The sequence below is a fragment of the Drosophila tropicalis genome, unplaced genomic scaffold (assembly GCF_018151085.1).
Source record: "Drosophila tropicalis isolate 14030-0801.00 unplaced genomic scaffold, ASM1815108v1 contig_593, whole genome shotgun sequence".
NCBI lineage: Eukaryota > Metazoa > Arthropoda > Insecta > Diptera > Drosophilidae > Drosophila > Drosophila tropicalis.
The window spans coordinates 12,863,199-12,884,527 of record NW_027173070.1 but is presented as its reverse complement, the minus strand read 5'-3'; the positions used below and the strand labels follow the sequence as shown (position 1 = coordinate 12,884,527).

The window sequence follows — 21,329 nt, the reverse complement described above, 5'->3', positions numbered from 1 at the left end:
CGCACGAACGCAACTGAAGTTTAATTCTGCATACACAGATACAACAGCTTACACTCACACACACACACATACCACCACCGCCAAGCTCCACACACACACAAACAAAGTTACAACCATTTGACTATGGGGTAAAATCAAACACAGTAATGAACGATTTCTTCATATAGAAAATATATTTAAAAATATGTTCAAATTTTTACATTTTTATATGTTTAATTTAAAAATAAAATAAAAAACATTTAAGATAAGTTAAAAAATATATAATATATATTAAAGCAAACTATAAAATATCAAACAAACTTATATATATTAAATATTTCAATTAAAACTTGTTTAAATCTAAAAAATATTTATAAATTTTATTACCACATTTTTAAAGTATTCTCTCATCCACAGTAATGGCACACAGATACAAAATTCACATAGATACAACAAGATGCATGCTTGTATGTATGGAAGCCCCCAGTTAAAACATGGCCTAGCATACTTTTGGGGTTTTAGTGTTACCAGTCGTTGCTTTGTAAGAAAACACCACGCACAGTAAATTATCGATAACCGATGCAAGCTTCTTGATTTGAGCTTTGTAAGCTTTGAGAAAAACAAGGTCAATATTTGACCCATATTCAACACTGTAACCGATTTTGACTTCAAAGTCGTTCGAAATATATTTATAAGAGGACAGACTTAGCGGAACTAAAAGTTGCTTATATTATGAGGAATGTTGTCAAGTCCCTTGAATAAAATTTGATCCCCTCAATCAAGGGCTTAGTCTGGTATTGTCAAGAGGGGGCAACTCCCCCCACTAAGCGTTATATAGTTTATAGGAATTTATTCAATTTAGGGTGCAATTTTGTTAAATATATTATATAATTAATTAATTTAATTTAACTACTTGACTTTAATTTTAAGACATTCGAATCAAAATGTATTCAAGAAATTAACAATAAGAGGCGTATACTTGATATTTATTTGACTTGATTTCGAACGAAACCCCTTCTAAGTTGAATCTTGGCCATACCTTTACCAGTAGAATGATGGTTTTCCCCAAAATCAAAGATTGGATATTACCTATATAGAGTAATTTATACAATATTGAATTTAGAATCTCAAAAGTAAAAAAAAGTAAGTTGGGTAACAAAAGTTAGGTAAATAGTTAGGGCAGAGCAAAAAATGCAATTGCCCAAGCACTCTACATAGGAGAGCCGCCACATAACACTTCATGGATCAAACAAATTTATCTTTATTTTCATTTCTCCAAGTCTGAACAATATTCCGAACAAGACAGACGACGAATAGTTTTAAGCCCGCTTTATTTTCTATCTCTTGGAACGACATTTTAAAGCAATTCAATGTAAAGAACAAGATTTGAAAGGATCCAAAAATTGTTCCTGAACATTTGGGGTCTAGAAGTAATCGTAAAAGTAAATTTCTCAGCAAAGTTGTGTGAATTTTTGGTAATGAAATTTCTCATTTGGGATGAGAAATCAATCTTGGATATCAAAATTTCAGAAGTCCTCGAGGTAGAATATCGTTTTTGGTACAAATTTTTACCCTTTTGTTCCCTTCACCCACAGCTTTGTTACTGGGACCAGGACTGATGGACTTAACAAAAGCGTAAAAGGATTCATTCGTTTAAAACTTAGATTCCTTTAAAGCCTGGAAGAGATGAGGTTTATAATGGAAGAGATGCCTTGGTTAAAATGGCTTTAATTTTTACATCTTTAATAGGAATACGACATGGATAAACCAAAGAACATCATCTACTATTGCATTATTGAATTAAAATTTCAGTGGGAAAATGTTTACAGTGGATCCCCGGTTAACTAAAACCCCGAATGTGGAACAAACACTGTATTATTTCAATGAAAAGTTTCAAATTACGTTCAACATAGAAGATGGAAACTATAGTTACATGTAAAACTTCCGTCTATCTTTAGCAACAAATCAGGGGAAACCCCCTAAAACATATTAAAAAGCTGCCCAGTGTGGCCACTTGAAAGTGTGGATTCTCTTATCGAACAAGATGCTCCCACCAATTGTGTGGTACTGTACTCGGTTTTGATAATCTCGAGTTCTGAAATATGTAAGTTTTAAAGAATAAGCTTCAATTGGCTATCGAAGTTTACCCTGCTAAATATGAAGAAATGAAGATTTCAAACAAAAATCATTAACGGCAAAACTATGTCACTTGTCACCCAAACATTTGGGGTCAACTGATGACCACATTTAATGTATCCAAACTATCAGAACTATCATAGTTTACTCGATGATGGTTACCTCATCTCATGTCCACTGGTTAATGTTATTTCGTTTCTACTATATAATATATCTAAATTTAAACACGCGAAAAACTCTTCGGACTTTGGCAAGAAACAACTTAATGAAAATGCATAAATCATCAATGAAAAAATTTAGGAAAAAAAATACAACATTACTGCCGCATAGCAGTCACCTGCGGCCATGTATAACTATCTAAAAAGAGGCAAACAAATTTATTTTGTCATGATATCAGCAACTTCAAAAACCAACAACAAATCGGGACATTAGATTGTTTTGGCTTTTGTTGCTCCGACTTTGGCTTTTGAGCTCCAGCTGCAGTTGTTTGTCTTTGTGTGTGTGCGTGTGTGTGTGTGTTGGTCACCAACAAAAATTATACAATTTACTGGCCGAGGCGAATTAAATTTTGTATCTTGTACGAAAAAGTGAAAAGCCAAAAACGAAGAGCGAAAGCCAGAGTCACACACACACATACACACAGTGACAGATGAAGCTGCAACTGAAGATGCAGTTGATCGGTCTCTGTCTCTATCTATATATACATACGTATCTCTATAAAATGTATATGTATGTCTGTGTGTCTATGTATATCCCCATCATAATCAGCAGATGTTTGCCTAAAAACAACAAAACCACGTAAATTGGAAAGGAGGAAACCAACAAAAAACAAAACCAACTGGAAAATCTAGTAGATTGAAGAAGCAGCAACTAAAAACATAAAAATTCAAAAGTCACAAACATTTTATAATAAAGTCCCCGGGGGCTGAGTTTATTTTTTTTTTTCCTCTAAGACAATGTCGTTTTTGTCGTACACACAATCGATCAGTCAAACATATTAGAATACATTGAAAGGATTATAATTAACTTCAGCTGATCAGAAAATAAAGCAAAAAATTTCCAAATATATATTATTATCTGAAACGAAGTTAAGTTAATGGAGGGATGAAAATGTATATAACAGGCAGAGTAGAACTCATATAGTAGATATATTTTCTTGATCAGCATCAAAATAGAGTGGGTCTAGTCATATCGGTTAATTATTCCCTTTGTCCGTCCGTTTGAATATCTAAATCTCGGAGACTATAACAACTAGAGCCACCAAATTTGGTAAGTAGCCTCGTGTAATGTTCACGCTGATCAAGAGTACTTCAAATTTTTGGCACGCCCCTTTTTTTCTTTGCATTTTGAACCAAACTACTGCTAGAGGCATCCAATTTGGTATGGTATGTATGGTGTAGATTTAGTTTTAGTTAATAAAATTGTTGACACGCCCACTTTCTTCCTTGTTATTTGAAAAGGTAAAGTATTGTTTCCCATTTGAATATCGGACTAGAAATAGGCGAATTATACGAATTATGCAGAGTTTAAGAGTTAGCGTAAGTTTCTAAAGTATTTGGACAGAGATAACATTTACTTGTTGGCATTATTTAAATCTTAGATTTTGTTTCCCTGAAAACCATCGCAAATAAAAACACAAATTCTTCCTTAAAAAAGGCTTTATTGTGTTTTGAAATATTTTAACTACTACTTACTTTTGTAATCATTCGAACTATTAGTAATGGAAGTTTTTTCATTTCTCCTCATACACCTAAAATATTTGGTTTTTTAACTCTTTCAATGTGAATCGTAAATCGTTGACCACACAATTTTATGTTCGATCCGGGGAAATAACAAAAGAAGTCAATGGGATGAAAATTTTTTACTTGTGAACTACAATCGTCAGTTCAGTATTGTTTGAACGAGGAGGAAATGTCACCTACGTCGGAGTTCAAGTTCGAGAACAACAGAATTGTAGATTTACTTGGTCTCCACTGAGCCACCGACTGGTTATACAGGGCGGATGAGTTATCAATTGTTAAGTGTTTCTCGAGATGTGAATGATTCTTCTTCGGCAATTAACTTTGCCAGAATTGAGCGTCCTACATAGCTCTATCTGATCAGTGGCTAATCCATACATTCTTCCGAAGAGACGCCGACAAATCTTGCTGTAGATCTTTACTCTGAATCATATGCATATATATTTTACGGTAAAGTTTTTATCTTTCAGTGTTCATGAGTTAGGAATTTTAAGCCTTAAAGGTGTCCAAGGATTTTTTTTTGATAATTATCTTCTAACCATCTCCTGACCTTAACAAACTAATGTGATCATTGAAATGGCTTCAACTTCTTAACGAATATTAGCCTAGAGTCCTTGGCTTGTTAGCGTGTTCCTTGGATTTCAAAATCAACGAATGTTGTTACCCAAATATCGAAGTATTTTAGTTATCAGAAGCAATCGAGAAAATAATTAACAGATATAAATTATGAATTAAATTCGATAAGTCGACTTAATCGTACGCTTCTTTCCAACTTGGATATATAGATATATATCCTTATGATTTACATTCCCATTCTATATCGAATTTAATTGAACCATCAAAATAAAAAGAAAACTTGAGTTGATTATTTTTTTGTTTTTGTTTTTTTGTATATATTTTTCTTTTTTTGTATTTTTCGTGGGTTTTATACTTTTTAGGTATTTTTTGTTTGTTTTTATTGAAATTCCTTAGATCGCAAGAAGCGCACAGAAGTAATATGTATATGGTAGGTAATAATATATAAGATACAGATACAATTACAATTTATTATTATTATTATTATTATTTATTTATGTATATATGTATATATATTTCTCGTATAATGTAATATGTAAGTAAGTTGTATATATATATATATATTTGGGTGTGTGTGTTGTGTTGTGTGTTGGGTGTGTGTGTGTGTGTAGTGTAGTGTAGTGGGTCGTATAATAATTAGATATACATTATTAAGTATATATTATATACAAATCTCAATGCAGGGTTGATTGATTTGCCTTTCATCTTCTCCATTTATATATATATATATAATCATGATTATTTGCTTTATCTGTAAGTGGGGGGGAGGAAGGTGGTAGAAAGGAAGGTGGACCGGGGGGGGTAGTAGAGGTTCATATATCTGTAAAAATTACTTGCTAAATGTATTTCCATTGTTTTTTTTTGTTTTTTGTTTCTTTCATCAACTTTTGCTTCGACTTTTCTTTTGATTTATCCAAACTCTGACTTATAAGCTAAGAATACAGCTATATAGGTATATATATATATATATATATATATATCTGCGTATGTATAAAAAAATCGTTTCATATGCAAACCAAATTTATTATTTAATTCTCCCCTACTTTTTTTTTTGTTTTAAATTTTGTATTTTTGTTTTTTTTTTTTTTTGGTTTTTGAATTTGCACTAAGTAAAAATGTTGCAATGTTGGAATACATACACACACATATACAATTACACATATAATCCATACATTTCATTATGTCACACTAAAAGTTAATACATAAATTCAAAAATTTTAAAATTATTAGAGAAACGAAAACATGTCTGTCTGTCTGTCTGTCTGTGTGTGTGTGTGTGTGTGTGTGTGTGGGGGAGTAGGGTGTCCATTTGTTTTGTCATCATCATCATCATCATCATTATCATCATCATCATCTTGAGAGGAAATCTCTTTACGGGTTTTCCCCCCGAATGCAAACTGAAGAACTTTTCTTTGCTTTTTCTTCTGTCTTTCTTAGTTTTTAGTTTCAAGTAACGATTTATATATATATATCCTTGTTTAATATGCATATTTATATTTTTATATGTATATCAGTTTTGTTTTAACAATCATAAATTATCACCCAGCAGAGTTTTTCCATTTCATTTAGAGATTGAGTTTTTCTTTTCCTTTTTTCGTTTTTGTGAGCTGAGATTTATACCTTAAGTTGATTGTACAAAATCGTTTCATCTATATATATATATATATGTATATATCTTATGTAGTTTTCGACTAATATTTACATATTATAAACATTTCTGCAAAATTATCTACTACTATTTATCTCTCTTTCTCTATATATATATATATATATATATAAATCAGCATTATTTATCATAGAAAAAAAAAATTATGTTAAAAATGAAAACAAATTCAACACGCCAACTGCATATAAAAGGAATTCTTTTCTTTTTGTTTGTTTTTTTCCGTTCTTTTTCCTATTGGTGTTTTTATTTCTCTTTTTTCTTTTCTATGTTTATGTGTATATGTATATATATATATCATTTAGGTATTATAATTGTTATTAGTTTTTTTTTTTGTTTGTTTGGTTTTTATTATTAGTGGTTTTACACAAAGAAAAAAGAAGAAAAGGAAGAGGGAAAAAGTGAAGGGAAATGAAAATTGAATTGGTAAAAGCAGAGCATACAATTAATTCCTGTTTGGTTTTTTTCTGTTTTTTTTTTTTTTTTTTTTTTTTTTGGGGCCTTACAATGTAAATTTTTTTTTTTCTCATTGCTACTCCTGGGAGGGGATGCTAAGGGAGGGGGTGGTGGTGTGTGTGTGTGTGTGTTTGAATAACTGAATATAATAATAATTAAATGGTATACAATATAGTTTGTTTAAAATAAAAAAGAGAGCCAAACGTTTTTTTTTTTTTGTTTTTCTTTTTGTGTTTTGGGTTTTTGTTTTTCTTTTTGTCCCTATAGTTACATTTTCTATTGCATAGGATTTTTCATGGTGTCGGCGCAGCAAGGCTTTCCATTCAATTTTACCAAAAATTTTTCCTTCAATTTTCTTCCTTTTACAAAAACTCAAAACTAAACAGCGGCTTTCAGTCTAAATTTGAAACTTTAAACAAAATGTGTGTGTGTGTGGGCGTGTGGGTGTGTGTGTGTCTTGAAATCCTAAATTGCGAAATTTGCGAAATCAATCAAAAAACAGTGAAAAGTAGCAATTGGTGGGTGAGAGGGGGGTTTGGGGTCGGGGTGGGCGTGAAAAAAGCCGCTGCTGTTGTTGAAAACAGTTTTTAGAGCCATTGTTGTTGCTGTTGCTGTTGCTGTTCGGTCACATTCAAATAAGAGTCCTTGCCCAGGAGCAACAATTGCGGCTCGCTACCATCTTGAGGATAGAAATAGGCATATTGTCCTTTATATAGACTCCAGGACCAATTATTTTGGCTATAGACAGGCACATCGACGGGCATCTGTTGTGGCAATAAGACCAAATGGCCCTCCTCTTCGATTCCTTCTCTCTTGTTGTTAGTTTTACTTGCTGTTGTTGTGGTTGTTGTTGCTTTAATTTTCATTTGCTGCTTCTTCTTTGTGTGGTTGTTGTTTTTTTTTGGTGTTTTGGGTGTTTCTGTTTCTGGATGATTCCTGCTGGTGTTGCTTAATCTGAGTGTTGATTGTTGTTGCTGTTGTTGTTGCTGCTGCTGCTGCTGCTGTTGATAATGTTGATGTTGGTGTTGATTTTGATGTTGTTGTTGTTGTTGCTGCTGTTCCTCAATCAATCACGTACTCAACCAGGTAGAATTGCAGGTGCAAATGGTGCTGGGAATCACAGGTGCATAGTAAACTCCATTGGCATATATTAGACCCGGCGGACCCGCTTGTATCTGTATAGCTTGCGGCGGCGGTGCATTTCCAGGCTGGGTCGATGTTGTTGTTCCAACTCCTCCAACATTTGGTTCATTTGTTGAACTGTTTGTAGGACAACAGGCAGCCTGTTGCACATAGATGGTCTGTGTGGCTGCCTGTTGCTGAGACTGTTGCTGCTGTTGTTGCTGCTGTTGCTGCTGCTGTGAAGGATCCAGGAACTGATGACGTTGCTGCTGTTGTTGCTGATGCTGTTGCTGCTGTTTCTCTTGCTTTTGATATAGTACCTGGGCAGCCAGCGATTGTATCAGATGCAATGTCTGTCGTCGCTCGTGTCCCATTAGACAGACTGTTGACATTTCGACAACTTCACGTAAATGCATCAGATATTGATACTGTAGCGGCTCCTCGTCCACACCCCAGAAATGATTACGCAAATATGCCTCCAGCTTTGTGGTCTGTGTATTTATGTCGGGGAAATCAATGAAGAAACGCGAACACATATAACGCTCCAGGGTCTTGATCAATTGCGAATCGACAGCCTTGTAATTGCGCACTAGAAGATTACAATACTTGAGCAGACCACCGCCCCGGATCTCTTCGGGCTGGCGTGTTGAGATCAATTTCTTTTGCAAATGATATAGAGCCTCCTGGAAATCTCCATAGACGGATTCACCCACCACAGTGGGATAGAAGTTCTCCGATATGGGCAAGGCGGCACAATCATAGAATAATAACAACGAATCGAGTACAATTTGGAATGAATCGACAGAGAATTCAAATTGACGACGCATTGTGTCGACAAATTTCAATTCAACATTCTTGTGACCCGGTGAATTGCCCAACGAGATCAAGGACCAACGATCACCATCATTATTATTGTTCACCTTAACCATTTTGCCGACATAGGCCTCCTTAATCGAGCACGTGTAGATCCGACGCTTGCACACACCCTCGGGCATTAGATCAAGTAGAGTATTCAATACCGCTGTCTTAACACGATCAAAGACACGCGGTGAACTCAGCTCGATGGCAAATATCAAATCCAAGTCATTATATGGCTGATCCTCGCTGGCTAAAACATGACTAGCTGCTCCACCATTCAATCGTATGTCCTTGACTAAGACACCAGCGCCGCCGGCATTCACTTCAGCTTCCAATTTGCGACGCACCAAATTCACCAGATCCTTCAGTGTCACCTCGAGGGTGGGGAAATTGCCACGGCCATGTATGGCCACCTTTTCGTCCATCACGTTATGCAATTTTCGCACCTGCTCAAACGATAAGACGGCCAAACGCTGTGTTCCTCCCGTATCGACGCTCTCCAGTGAGCCATGATCCGATGTCGAGGCAATCGATGATCCAGAACTCGGAGATGGTGGCGGAGTTTCGGTACCTCCATCTGAATGGAAACCATCATCGATCTGATACACGTCCATTCTGTTGTTGCGTTGCTGATGATATAACGGTTCGGCTCCGTCTAGTGTCCCGCACTGCAAGAGATTGAGATAAAAGAAAATCACAAGTTAGTATTTGAAACTAAATTCAAACGAAAGACTTAACTAACTATGGTAATATGATGATTGATTTTAACATTGTTTCTTTGTAAGCTTTGACTTTTATGGAATATGGAATTTGATTTATTAATTGCCAAATCAAATGGAACCGAAAGAAAAAAACTAGTTCCATTATTGCTTTTAAATCTACTCTGAGAGTTGATGGAAAATATATCCCAACATACAAAAAGAGATCTAGAAAACATTTTCAGAGAAAGTCCGAGATCAAAAAGGATACTAATTGTTTGAAATGGTGTAATTAGATGTTCAAACCCCCAGATCTAACTTATCAGTTAATCCGTTTATGCATCTATTTCTTTCTTTCTTGAATACTACATCAAAAGAATTAACCCTATTATCCTTTCAGACATTATACACACTGAGAATTCACTACAAATTGATCTAAGTAGAACTGTGTTCTATTCATTCCTCCAATATACAAGATAAAGAATCCACAAGGAAAAGGACAAGGATATGCTTTTTCAATGCTTTTGAATCCCATCAAACGAAAATATCTAAGAAATTGTTTAAATTTTTTTCCTCTAAAACTTATTCAAATAGTTTTAAATTATATTAAATTTGAAACAGGTTGTTGTTGTCATATTGATAATGTCCAAACTTTCCTATTACACAGAACTAATCGTTTACAATTTCCCCCAATGATGAACTAGATCCGCCACTGGCTAAAGCTTAAGCATATGATTTGTTTCCAATTCAAATTCAATAGATCGATTCAATCTTTCAGTGTTCTTTTACTTAAGAATTTGTTTTAAGATGTCTCAAGATTAGCATATCGTTTCCCTTTTCTCTCCTCTCTCTCTCTTGATATCTCTCCCATGTTTTCTGTTTTCTCGTGTCGTTTAATTTTATGCACTATGTTGCTTATTTTTTTGTTTTGCTATTGTTGTTGCCCATCAGCATTGTCATTGCTTTTATTTATTTATTTATTTCGCTGTTTTGCCATTTTTATTGAGCCAATGCCAAATAATGCTGCCGCCCCGGGGCTTCTTTTAATTAATTAATTTGCTTTAAATTTGCTAAATATTTTGTTGTTGTTGTTGTGGTCGGTCGGTCGATCGGACGACGACGATGTGGATGACTATAGTAGTCAGTCGGCTGGCCCGGCCCGGCCCGACCCGAGATCGGCCTACGCATTTAACCATATCATTCTGGGGCTATTTTTCAAATGTTTTTATATTATTGGCACGGCTAATTTTCATTCTCTCTCTCTCTCTCTCTCTCTCTCTCTATCTCTTTCGTTGATGCCCCCCAACAACAAGCAAAATAAACCCGCAACCGACCGACTATATAACTTATGGTATATATACATATATATGTATATACTTATATACAAAATATATCTATATGCACATTTTGTTTTTCGGCTGTGCGCTTCGGTGATATGTTTTTGGGTGTATGTCTGTCTGTCTGTCTGTGTGTGTGTGTGTATATATTGGATGGTTGTTATTTTTTCTTGTTGTTCTGTTGTTGAAATTTCCGCGTTGTTATCGTAAAAATTCGTCGCCGGCGTGGGCTACCCTCCCTTCGCCGCCGCCCCCTTCCCGGCAAACGCCTTTATCCACCACCTACAACTGAATAGTCCCTCTTCTTCTGTTTTTCTATGCCTTTTTCTAGTCTATTCTTCCTTCATTTTAACCGTGGGCCTTTTACTCTCTCTCCCTCACACACTCACACACATACTCTCCCACTTTGTATTCAAAAAAAAAAATATATATATTTTTTATGTACATTTGAACGCTCTATTATATCGCTTGAGGTTCACTATATGTCCGTATCTCACACATTAATTTTTATTGTTTTTTATTTTTTACTTTTAATACCCTGTGGGCATGCGTAGAAAGTATATTAAGATTGGACATTCAATTTATTAATATTAATATTGAGAAAAACCAAAATGTAGTTATGGAAATCTAAAGCAACCTTGGATTGAGCTTAGCTTTAAAAATGTTCCTTTCCAAAGGTACTTCTGAGAGGTCTGGAGAACCCCCGAGAAATACGGACGTTTTTCGCTTTCTTCACGACAAATTATTGAATATTTTAAAGTGGTCGTGCGATATTCGATAAATTTTTAAACTGACAAAGTGTCTCCCCTCGAAAGGGGCAGAAAATGCTGGAACACTGGTCGAAAATGTTTTCTAAATCCCTTCATGGCTGTGACTCAGTGGCGGATCTAGCTCATCTTTTTCTTGGGTTTCGGAAGTAGAAACTAGGTATTGGGGAAAAATATTTCGAAACCCGAGACTTCGAGACTTTATTAAAAATCGAATCTATGTATATCTAAATTTTGCTTAGTGAGATTTGTAATTTTAGGAGGGAAATCGGTCTCAGATATCGAATCTTAAATATATATATGTAATTCTCTACGAGAATTTTGGCTAGTACTATCTGTCATTTTAGGGAGAGAAATCAATCTTAAATATGAAAATATTTTTGAGAATTTTTCAAGGTATAATGGAATATCCCATTCAAAAATTTTCCTTGGTTTCTCCACTGGAGCCAGGGCTAAATTTAAAGTATTCTATTATCAGGCACTTTGCTTTATTTGAAATATAAAACGACGGTAGCTAAAAAAGCAGGGTATCAAAAAGTCTCTTACTTTTTTTTAATTTAAGTAAGTTTATTAAAAATTTAACTTATTACTTATTCTGTCTCTTCTCGATCTGTCACTCCCTTTCTTCCTCTCTCTCTTTCTGTGTGTTCTTTTCTCTAGATTTTCTCTATTTGAAAAGGGAAATCAAGACAAGGCAAGATTATGACGATGGATGATGATAATGACAATGATAAAATATAAATGATTGTTGTTGCTCATTCATTTGTTGTTGTTTTTGGCTGATGATTCACACTAAAAGTTTAAACAACGAGATTTGCATGAAACTTAAGACTTGAATGACTTAATTTAAGCTTGAGCAATAAAAAAATATAAGTACAAGCGCATTGCTAGGTGGTTGAAGTGAGGAGTGGGGTAGCGGGGGGCGGGTTTATTGGGTGGAACTGTGAACTGCCGCGTGGCTTAGTTCACAGAGTGGCGGCGGCGGTTCCGTTGATGCTGCTGCTGCAGTTGCAGTTAAAGTTACTGTTTTTTGCCTTTTGTTAGGTAGTTGTAGTTGTTGTTGTTGTTGTTGCATTTGTGTGCCAGACAATTATTTATTTATTAATTGCTATTGACGTGCACACACACAGATACACATACACTGGTGCTCTTACTCATTGAGCAGCGCCAACAAATTGTTGTACAGTTTTGTTTTTGTTTTTTATATACATATAACTATATATTTTTTTTTGTTATATACATATTATAATTGTTATTGCATTGGCAATTCCCAGCTGCCCTTGAATTATGCCACACAAAACACAAAAATATAATAATAAAAACAAATTCCAAATTATATACTGAAAGCACAAACAATATCAAATTTGGAATAAATTTTTAGAATTTTTTAAATTTATTTCGCCTCTTATTTTATTTAATCGAAATACTGAAACGTTTTCAAGTCTACTTCAAAATCAAAAAAAAAACTCCCATTATATACGAAAATTTTAAATAAATATCCATTACCAACTAAAATATTGAAATTTGAAAACTTTTCATCTTTGTAATATATCTAATTGAAATATCAAAACATTTTTTTTATTTAAATCCAAATACATAATTAGAAAGTGAGAAAAATATAGTATTTTATTTAAAAATTACAGAAATTTAAATCAAATTGTCGACTTTAATTTTAATACATACATATAATCAAATGAAATTAAACATCTGCTGATTAAAAAAAAAAAACCAAAAATCTCCCAAAAAAATTTAAAATAACCCAAAAAAAATCACATTCAACTATTTTTCCAGTAATATTTCACTTTTGGTTGTAGTCCCAAAGATTTTTAAAAATTTCAGTCATAAATTATATTTATAAATTGTTTTATTTACATGATTTATTGAGAAAACCAAAAGATATAGTAAATTTTTTAACAGTAAATTTCAAACTAATAGAAATTATTATAATAGTTTATAAATTTCGCAACTGTTTGTTGTATTATGTAAATTTTCTCTAGTCAATAAGAATTTTTGTATTTGGTATCTTATTAGATTCTGTTCACCAATTGCCAATTAGCTAATTTCCAATTGCCATTAAATAATGGTCTTTTAATGTTATTTTTTTGTTTTACACTTTCTCTATGTATGTATGTATGTATGTGTGTTGTGTTTCTGTTGGTGTGACATGTCATAATACCTATTAACACATTTTATTATAGTATTTAACACTTTTCCCCGCAAGCCCAAAAAACTTTCTTATCTTTCTCCAGCAACAACAAAGTTAACAATTTGTTTCCCCCCTACCCAACTCCCTCTTTTTATATAATATTCGTTGAACTTTGGCAAGTTTTTTTGTTTGTTTTTTCATTACGTTAAGAATTTCGCAAATTTTGTTAATTTTTGCCACATTTTCATCAATTTTCACCAACAATCGAGAAAACAAAACCAAAAAAAAAGTGTAATGTAAACTTTATTAACTTTTCTCAACATGATTATAACTGTATAACTGTATAATTGTGGTTGCACACAAACACACAGACAGAAGAAATATCGGCAAACAGGTGTATTGGCTGTGGCTGTGGCTGTGCATGTGTCTGTGTATGTGTGTGGCCTAGACAGACTGGTCTCAAATAAAAGTGAAAATCGCAGTCACAGCAATAGCAGCAGCAACAACAACAACTACAACAATCTTTTCAGTTTGGGGCAGAAAGTCTTTGGCAAAAACTCTGGCTTGAAATATGTGTAAGTAGCTTTTTTTTTTCTTTCAACGTACCGAGAGAGAGACACACACACACACAAAGTGTTGTTGTTGTTTATTAAGTTAGTTTTAGACCAAGCAACTAACTAACGCTTCACAAATATGGTAACAGTTAGGTTGTTGTTTTTGTTTTTTCTTTTAGCACCGCAGCATTACCATTAAGGCAGCTGGGACTAACGTTACACTCTCACACACACACGCACAACACACTCTCTTCAACACGAATTAATTTATAGGTATTTAAACAACAAATAATACTTTTTTTTTCGTTTTTGTTTCACTTGTGCGTGTTTGCGTGTTAACTTATTTAGTGTATGCCAAAAAAATGCACCTGCACACTTTTCACTTGGACTTTTTTGTTGTTGTTTTTTCTACACTAACGCGCAGTTTGAAATAATCAATTTGTGTGTTTTGTTGCTTTTTAAATTTTGTTAATATTTTATTTTTCGGCTCTTTGCTACTCTTGGACAAATTTTACTCTTGACGAAAAACTCCGCACGCATGTCCGTTCACGTCGAAATCAAAAACAACAGTAAAAAAAAAAACAAAGACAGACAAAAACAATGAAAGACAAAATCACCCGAAGCACATCAAACCACCCGAATTAGATCGAGCCACATCGAACTCCTAGCAACCACGTCGAACTCGAGCCATTTAACCACCCGAAACCACATCGAACTCGAGCAAAGTCGAGAATATTCGCGAGAGCCCCCAATAACAAATAACAACAACAACAACAACAGCCGCTAAAAGCTTGCAAACCAGCCGCTGACGTCACAAGGCAGTTGAGTGGAATGTTATGTGCGCGAGAGAGAGAGGGAGTGAAACAAGTGAATTGAGTGAGAGAGAGAGAGAGAGGAGAAGCCAGTGAGTGGGGCTCAAGTAAGCTTTTTTAGAAGGGCGAATTCTGATGGTCGTCGGCTTTACTTTTGCTTAGGTTAGTCGGTCGAATCCCGCCCCACTCGCCCCCTCCTCACTACCCACCAACCGCCCACTCCTAGAGTGCAATGGCAGTATCTCCCAGCTGATAAAAGGCAACCATACAAAATAATTTAGTTTGTTTTTTTCTTTTCTTTTTGCATCTGCATTTCTTAGCATAACCAAAAATAGCTTAATATATGTACATATATACTTATTTCTGACTGGCCTAGCAACTCATAATCTCTTATTAAAAAAAAAAACATGCCTATATAATTTTTATTTATACTTGTTTAATTCGTTTTCTTTTTTCTTTTTTCATTTTTGAAGCTCATTTAAATAATTATTGATGAATACATTGGCCTTTATTTTATTTTTTTACATATACATTTTTGGTATCAATTCTTTTTTTTTTTTTTTTTTTAATTAATGAAATTTTTGTGTGTTTTTTTTTTCTCTTTCAATAACGTTACCGTTATATTGATTGTTGTTGAGAACGTGATTTTTGATTTTATTTTTTTTGGTTTTTTGGTTTGCCTTTTTCTTTGATTTTCGTTCAATGTTATAATCAAAACGGACAAAAGTAACGCAACAAAGTTTGAAAGGTTGAAAAAGATTAATGTGGTTTTGCCAAAAAACACAAAAAAAAAAAAAAAAAAAAATAAACCACCAAACAAAGAAATAAAGTTGAGGCAAGCGTTAATGTATCTTGCAGATACAACTATCACAAGAAAAACAAAAAAAAAAAAAAAAAAAAAACACATTGCACTGCACTCTATGAGGCAGTAAACAAGCGTAAAGAAAAAAATAAAAAAAAAAAAAAAATTATTCAAGAAATATGATGAAAATTATGTGGCTAGATCGACTTTTATATACACTACCCACTTGGGTTAAAGGCTTTAAAGAGGGAAATTTTCTAAAGAAAATTAAGATTTTTCAACTCAAAATTTCCAAAATTATGAGCTACAGTATTAGAAATCTTTGAGAATGAGTTTTCTTTTGATTTTAGAACTTGCCACAAAATTTTACATTTTTTTCCAGTTGAATTCTTTGCTTTTTTTACATAATAAGTTTTTTTAGGTTTACGATTTAGTTTTTATGCGAACAACTGCCTTTTTAATTATATTATATCTACATACATACATACGTGCACATATATCTATTTGTTTTTGTTATTAAGAATAATGCACTATCATATGATAAGAACAGTTTTCAAATCCTCTAGCTAATATCGATTATTTTGGCCATAAGTGTAGAGATTGTCTTCTTTTAGTATATAGTACATACATATTTTCATTTGTTCAATAGAAACCAATTTCCTTTGATAAATATCTCAAACTTGTCATATTTTCCAACAACTTTCTCTAAGAAAACTCAAAATTTCTATATTTCAACTCATATTTTGGCTTTTAATAAAGATCATGTACACTATTGCTAATGTACCTCAGAATTGGTTAAAGTGTCTTGAAATGAGAAGAAATCATACAAATATTGTTTGAGTTTGTTGTAAGCAGGTAAGAGAGGGGGAAAAGTAGGGAGGAGTAGTATGTAGTTTGAGTGGAGTTAGTGCTTGTTGCCATTATTATTATTAATGTCATTGTTGTTGTTGTTGTTGTTGTTGATGTTAATGTTGCTGTGGTGTTAGATGATGATTATGACGACGATGATGGCTTGGCTTGGCTTGGCTTTGGCAACACACTCAGACACAACAGACAATAGGACAGTCAGACCGACCCTGACCCAATTAAACAGATTGCAAGCAAATGCCTTAACGTATCTATAACCATATCACACACACAATTTGACCGCATAGCCAAATGTTAATACGTATTTGTACTCAAAATATTGAAATTCCAATGAAAGTCTGGGTCTAGAGACAAATATTCTATATAGCAAAAGCCCCACCAAACACACACACCACACACACACACACACACACACAAAATGCAAATGTACAATAACAAAACTAATTGTTATGCCAAGCAGCACAGAAAAAGAAACAAAAACAAAAAAAAAAAAACGGAATGATAACCAAATATAAAACCGGTTCGACCGACATTTTCAATTCCAATTCCAATTTCAAAACCAGTCAAGACAGATTCACTTGCGATTTTGGCATAGTTTCACATATCACGAAATACAAGAAAGAAACAAAAATGAAAGTGCCACTAAGAATTCCGAAATTAACTATTGACTTTTTGCCCCCCTCCCCCACCAACTGTTGCTGCTGCTTTCAATTTTAGTTTGGTTTTTGTTTGAATAATTAAATTACTTTACATTTTACGTCTATGTTTAGCTCTAGACATTATATAATCCTCAGCCCCGCGGCCTAAACCAAGTGCAAAAATCTATATATATATACTTAAATTCTGCTGCTAACTAACTAAATGTGTCTGTGTATATATATAGTATATATAATATTTCACGTAATTTGCTTAAATTCGAAACACGTGTTTTGGCCGCAACAATTATTTATATACACAGAATTAAATTATTAGCACTGAGGTAAAAAACAAAAAAAAAAAAAAAATTGTTAATCAACAATCTAATTGAATCTTTTGTCGGTGGTGAATGAGTGGTGGAAGGGTGAAAGGGGGTACAAACAAAAATAGAAAGTTTTGCCCTCAATTGATACCAAAAAATAAAAGTGATTTAGTTAATAGACATTAAAGTCATTAAAAAACCGAAATTAGATTGCACTTGGAAATTTAAATAATTACCCACAAAAGTGGTTAATCAAAAAGTATAGACTTCTAAATTACAGATACTGTATCTGTATCTGTATCTGTATCTGTATCTGATGGCCAAATAGTTTTGTATCTCTCAGATAGTAAAGTTCCATAAAGCAATTAAATATCAGATATCTTCTTTTTTTTCTAAGAATTATAACTTAAACGGAAACCACAATTTAATTCTTGTATCCGTTAACGTATTGTTGACAAAGATCTTCAGTTCTTTATTTAAAAAGATAATAATTTTTTTCTTTTGTTATATATATATTTCTCATTGTATTTGTATGTGTGCTTAATCTGTGTTTTTTGTGGCGGAAATTTATTATTTTATTTATATGGGCAAACATTTTGTGGCATTTGTGCAAATATTATGTAAATTATTTTTGGTTTATTTACCCCACATTTTTATTAAGGGTGTATTTATATTATTTAGACATCTGTTTTTTCTATCTTAGCTTCATTAATGTTTATAAACTAGGCCTAAAAGTGTCATAATCCACAGACGAGTGGCCATTAGGAATGCAAAATCAATCTGAATTTTCATAACTTTCTAAGAGATAAATATAAATAACTACTCGGACTCGATCTGGTTTATGTTAATCCAAATGATTCTTTTCGATTTCGTGTCGAGATGACAAATTGTTTGAATCAAAGTCAACAAGTGAAAAAATTCGATACCAATACCGAGAATTGACTGACAATGGAAATAATTTTCAAACTTTAAACGAAATTTCAATTTGTATAGTTTTCAATTAATTGAAATTTTCTAACAATAAATTTCACTTCTTAAAACTAAAATCTAACTACAGTAGAATCCGATTGCAGTAGAATCCGTTTCGCTCAAGGAACCGACGATTTTCGTCTTGATATCCGGAAGACGTACTAACCGGAGGCCCTTTTTATATAAGTTTGTATTGGGACCAACCAATCACTCATTGTACCGGATGGATGTTATAAGCGGGGTCGTTATAGCCGGATTCTACTGTTTACATATTAGAAATCATTTTTATTAAAGACAGAATTGGATTCTACTGTAGTTTAAAAACCATTTTGAAAGTAAACGTCTGATAATTTTGCATTCAGAAACAAGAAACACCAACTATAAAACTCGGCAACCCTGTAAGGATATGGATGATTGACTTTTAAATTGGTCTATTTGTTTCCATTTATTTCTTTACTTCTCTGAAAATGTCGTTTAAATTACCAAAATGAAAGCCAAGTTTCTAATTTGGTAAGAAAAAGAACTCAAATTGTTCGAAGATTTCTGCCTAAATATTTGTTGAGTTGAAGTTTGGAAAACGTTTTAAGCAAGAATTAGTCTCTAATTATTAGAGCCTAACGAAAGTCGTTCATAAAACCTCAATCAAAACTATTTGAAGTCTTGAAAATCATTCGAAAACGAGAGAACATTACTTGAAACTATTTCATAAAGTATTTATACTTTTTAAGAAGTAAGATTTGTAGTAAATTTTACTCAAATGCTATGTAAGTCCTTTAATACCTATACAGAAGGTGTCTGAACAAGATTTCCTCAAAAAAGGGTATGTCAAAATTCGTCTCCCTCAAATATGGGCATACCATTAGATTTGGGAAAAAAACAAAGTGTAAACTGAAAACATTAGTTAAAGCGGAAGCAAACTTAAAGTTTTGCCACATTTACTCGTTTGTTGTTGTTGTTGTTGGTTTTTATTTGTTTGTTTTATTTCTATTTGTTTGCCACCAACTAAATTCAATTAAGCGATTTAAGTCGCTAGATAAACATCTAGATACTGGAAGAGAAAAATAGAGACAGTGACGACGGGGCAGGAGTGTTACTTTCGATTGCAAATTGTTTTTTTTTTTTTCTTTTTTCGTGTTTTTTATTTGTGATATTGTTTTGAAATTGTTTTCTAGCGTGACTTGTATACAGAATCATGCAACTTATAATTACAGCAAGTAGTATCTAGCAGTAGCTGCCACACAACGATGATCAGTATCTTTTTTTTTTAAAGCTACCTTTGGCCTTCTCTCCCCTCCATTTCCTCTCCTTTTCGGGATCAATAGAAAAACAAAGCCGAAGTCATCACGAGTAGGCCGTTTATATGTCTATATATATGTATATTCCACCTACTGGAAGAGTTAATGGCAAAAAATTTGCCTTAACAGCAATTAAAAAATTGTCGAGATACAGATACTTGAGACGTGCGTTAGAATGCGGCAGCAGTAGACCTTGGCCACAAGAGTTCTATCTATCTCACTTTGGCTCAATCAATTTGAAAGGCAAATTTAAAAAATTTATTCGGTTTCATATTTTTCTGCCACTTCAGTTCTCTGTGCTGCTGCTGTTGATTGTCATAAAGTTTGTAATTAAAATTGATAAATGATTTCGTGCCACAAATGTTCTTTTTGGCTTTTGACTGTTGCTGCTCGTATCAATTACTTCCTGAGAAACATCTGCCATGAATTAAGCATTCAAACTAATGTCTATCTAATGAGGAAAAACGAATACAAACCAAGCGAATCAAACAATTGTCAAGATTATCATTATCATCAATAGTGGGAGAGAAAAGTAAGATGAATTTGGATATTTTTTGCATAAAAGAAACATGAGGAGGCCCTTTAATAGTTTGTTTGTAGTTTAGTACGATATTTGGGAAAAGTTTGAGTATTGAGGAGCATACAGAATGCTGATTATAACAGTGAAATAATATAGTTATCCCATTTTGATGAGAATTTTCCACAGAATTATAGATTATTAAGTAGAGTTAAGTTCAGTTAAGTTTGATCAAAATTATCTTTTGAGTATATGATATAGTCATCTGATCTTTAAGAAATTTGGGAGTGAAATTGAAAATTGTTAAATATGAGTTTTCATGAAAATCGTTTGAAGAAAAAGCAAGTTTTTTATCACAATCGATTGGAAAAATGCACAATTCGTTTCTAGGGAACTTGTCACAGTCAATACTATAAGGACAAGTGACTAACTTTAAAAAAGGCATTCAAAGTGGAGTTAAGTATGTATTCGAAAGTCAGAAACTAATCTTCATATTCGTTTTGTCAGAGAAGGAGGCTCTTTTAAGTCGTTATGATGATCAAAATATGATAAAGAAGACTCCGAAATGAATCTCCTATATGCTTGAAAGTTTCCCAAATAATAAAAATTGACTTAATAATGACTTGAAACTGATTAAAAGTGATCAAGAGAGTGTTTCAATTATAATCAAAAAGACAACTCAAAAAAGAACGTCGATATGTTTTTTTTTTTGTTTTCAATTCTTTAAAAATTCTTCTTTTTGACAGTAAGTTTCTTTGCTTTCAACAGACTTTCCACATATGGCATTTGATATATAGGTAAGTAAAAATTATTCAATCTAAAGAAAATAAAATAATGTTTCATGATCTTAACCCGAATTTCAATTGTTGATTTTGTTTATGTTCAATCTAGATCAATCAATTTGAAGCTTTTCAGACAGAATTGCAATGTTTTCTTTTAAAGAATATTGTCGTCTCACAATATTAAGAACTGCCATCTTACAGGTGTTGATATTTAGAACAAGCTCCACAACAACAATAAAGAAAAGAAAGAATTTCCCAAATAAAAAGCGAGCCATTTAGAACGCAAACTAAACAAA

The 21,329-nt window shown here is 33.1% G+C and overlaps 1 protein-coding gene across 2 annotated transcripts in view; it reads right to left on the bottom strand.

The window, feature by feature from the left end:
* Window positions 1–5,529: 5,529 nt before the first annotated feature.
* Window positions 5,530–21,329, bottom strand: part of LOC137576078 (terminal nucleotidyltransferase 5C) — a 61,478-nt gene continuing 45,678 nt past the window's right edge. The window contains exons 1-2 of one of the 2 annotated variants that reach the window (XM_068288954.1): window positions 14,084–14,232; window positions 5,530–9,197 (exon numbers count right to left, since the gene is read on the bottom strand). In XM_068288954.1, coding sequence (XP_068145055.1) covers window positions 7,620–9,143 — 1,524 coding nt within the window. In that variant the 5' untranslated portion in view covers window positions 9,144–9,197; window positions 14,084–14,232 and the 3' untranslated portion in view covers window positions 5,530–7,619. Of the gene's footprint in view, window positions 9,198–14,083; window positions 14,233–21,329 lie in introns of those variants that run through there. The other variant, XM_068288953.1, reaches the window with a different exon arrangement.